This window comes from Nematolebias whitei, chromosome 12 (assembly GCF_014905685.2).
Source record: "Nematolebias whitei isolate Nwh7 chromosome 12, NemWhi1, whole genome shotgun sequence".
Taxonomy (NCBI): Eukaryota; Metazoa; Chordata; class Actinopteri; order Cyprinodontiformes; family Rivulidae; genus Nematolebias; species Nematolebias whitei.
In genome coordinates, this window is record NC_056509.1 from 18,406,007 (window position 1) to 18,408,761 (window position 2,755).

The 2,755-nt window shown below is 44.0% G+C and overlaps 1 protein-coding gene across 1 annotated transcript in view; it reads left to right on the plus strand.

The window, feature by feature from the left end:
- Nucleotides 1-2,511: 2,511 nt before the first annotated feature.
- LOC119417840 (midasin) overlaps nt 2,512-2,755 on the plus strand; it is a gene marked incomplete at its 3' end in the record, with an annotated part of 96,557 nt that continues 96,313 nt past the window's right edge. Inside the window, 1 exon segment of the mRNA XM_037685094.1 lies at nt 2,512-2,613. Coding sequence (XP_037541022.1) covers nt 2,512-2,613 — 102 coding nt within the window.

Consider the following 2,755-nt stretch of genomic DNA (forward strand, 5'->3'; position numbering starts at 1 on the left):
AAAATACACGTACAAACATACAAAATGTAACTGATAAAACACAGAGGCTGACATTTACATTTTTTTACTAGTTTTTTGTAAATGTAATGAAATAGGATACAAATGTCAAACAAACGCAAATGTTTTACATTAATTGTAGTATTACAACAGATGACCTTACAAAATACAGTAAGTGTGTAACGGTACACTAAAATCACATTTCGGTTTGGTTCAGTTTCAAGGAGGGCTTGGTTCGGTTAATTTTCGGTACAAAAAAAGCCAAAATAAAGACTTACAAATGTGTATTTTGAAAATATGCAAAGTAAGCAAGTTCAGTCATTACAGACTTCTTAGCTGAAGGTGATCTGGTGGATGAAGAAGACTCGGTTACTGTCATCCTCAGACTGCCAACAACACAGAGATTAAAAAAAAATTGAGGTAATAAGATTTTAATTTTAAATTAGAAAAGTTAATTAGATCACAATAATACAATAACAACACTGTTTCCCCTAGATAACTTGCCATGGCGGGACGCTCATCTCGTCCGTGATTTTTGTCTGTGTGTGTGTGGTGGTGGTGGTGGGGGGAGACTTGGTCTCAGCAGCGCAGCGCGCTGTTTAAACCAACAGTTTTGCGCGACACACAGACAGCCGCGTTCTGTTTGTACTGACAGTTTTAGAGCAGGGTGTGTGAGAGGAGGGAGACAGAGACATATCTCAGCCATCTGAACAGTTTTTTTTTTTTGGAAGGGGGGGGGGGATGTTGGTGCGGGGGAGAGACGGACGCACATCTGAGCAATGCACTGTTTGTACCGACAGTTTTCGAGTGGCGGAGGTGCGTTCAGCGTGAGGGTTCAGTATGAAGGAAGAGGCTCCCTTTAGCTTTTTAGCTAGTGCACCCGCATTGCATGCCGCTAGTTTAGCGTTACGTCAGTACCGACAGGTGGTTGGGGGTGGGGGGTGGGGTTCGGTAGACGGGGCGCTCGGTTCTGCTGACAGGGCGGGGCGCCCGGCTTGTATAATGGTAGGGGAAACACTGAACAATACCTCTTCTTGCACGATCATCATATGAAGTGGTTGAATCTCTCGTTCATCATCAGGGCAGGGCTTTAAATCTGGTCCAGGGCTTGTTGACGATCAGTTTTATCCTTTTCAGAAAGTGCTGCTACAACTTTTTGGCTGAAGTGTTGATGTGATGGATGTCGTAGGCAGCAGGGCTCAAGAACTTTAATCATATGCTTAAAGCCGGCACATCAACAACATTCAGACGTAGATCCAGAGCTTTAAAAACTTCTACAGCTTGTGTTATTGCTCTGGACTGATCTGAATTACCTGATAAAGGTTGTTTAAATGCTGCCTTTATCGCTCTTTGCACCAAACTACGTTCACATTCGGATGATGTTGTTTCAAGTGCGTTAACAAGTTAGACGTGTTGCTGCTGCAGATCCAATCTCCATGAAACAACGTCGACAAACAGCTTTGGATTTGTTCACTTGTCTTTTAACAAGAAAGTCATAATGTTCCCAAACAGGAGACCACAGCGAGATGCTAGGCTGCTAACGCTACGCATGCTGCAAGATAATAGTGCTGTGCTGAAACACGCTTAAGAACTTTAGTTCTGCGGCGCATAATCTCTTGTTAATAAAATTTAATGAGTGAAAAAAATAACTGAAACGGTACGCACGTGGACAGAACCGAACATGCCGTATCGAAACGGTTCAATACACCCACGTGTACCGTTACACCACTAAAATACAGTGATGTCTTCTTCTTGATGCTTTTTCAACAGTACCCTCAAATGAAAAGAAATAACATTGTAAACATGAGAACAACACATCTTGTTGAGAATAACACCTTGTTATCCAAACAGCCTCATTCATTTTGGTCAAAAGTAGCATTTCTTATATACCCAGTATATGGACTGTGGTGGTTTCAATGGAAACAAAGCTTCTGTTTACACTTTAGTCTGAAATATATAAGTAAGTGTTATGTGTTGTCATCATTGTATGTTCCCATACAATAACAAAATTAGTTTTCTATATTTAACCCATCACACCTGGGATACATCCAGGTGGAGCAGTGGGCAGCTATTGAGTGCCCGGGGAGCAATTAGGGATTGGGTGTTTTGCTCAGAGACACCATGACATGTGGGAATGGCTGGGAGTCGAACCATGACTTTCTTGTCCCAGTTCGGCTGCCCTACCTCTAACCCATCTCAGCCCCATTTATGAGATAAAGTGTTGTGGCATCTATATGTTTGCTATTCAGTCTGATGTGTGTATGTTTCTGTTTGGCTGTAGGAGCTGGGTGTGGGGACCATACAGCGCTGCAGAGGTTTCACTGCTCACCTGTTCAAACTTCTCCTTAAACAGAGGCGCTGGCTGGCCAAGCTCACTGATCAGTGGTTCTCCCTCAGGTGAGTCTGATTACAAGTCTGTCAAATCAACAATTTAATAATGGATCTGAAAACAGCTTAGAAGTATAGTTTCCTCAGATGATTGGGGTGACTGGTGAGGTGTCCAAAGAATAGTCTATGGCGTCCAAGGCCACCACTAGCCACCCCCTGGCTCCTCCATTGGTTCTGGTGGTGGATAAAGTTGCTCCTGCCACTCTCCAGGATCCGTCACTTGACACTGTGGCTGGGCGGCTGTGGCTGAGTGGTTAGAGCAGTCGTCCTCCAATGCAAGAGTTGGGGGTTCGATTCCACCAGCATTCACGTGCCGAAATGTCCCTGGGCAAGACACTGAACCCCTCATTGCCTCCGATGTGTGTCCCAT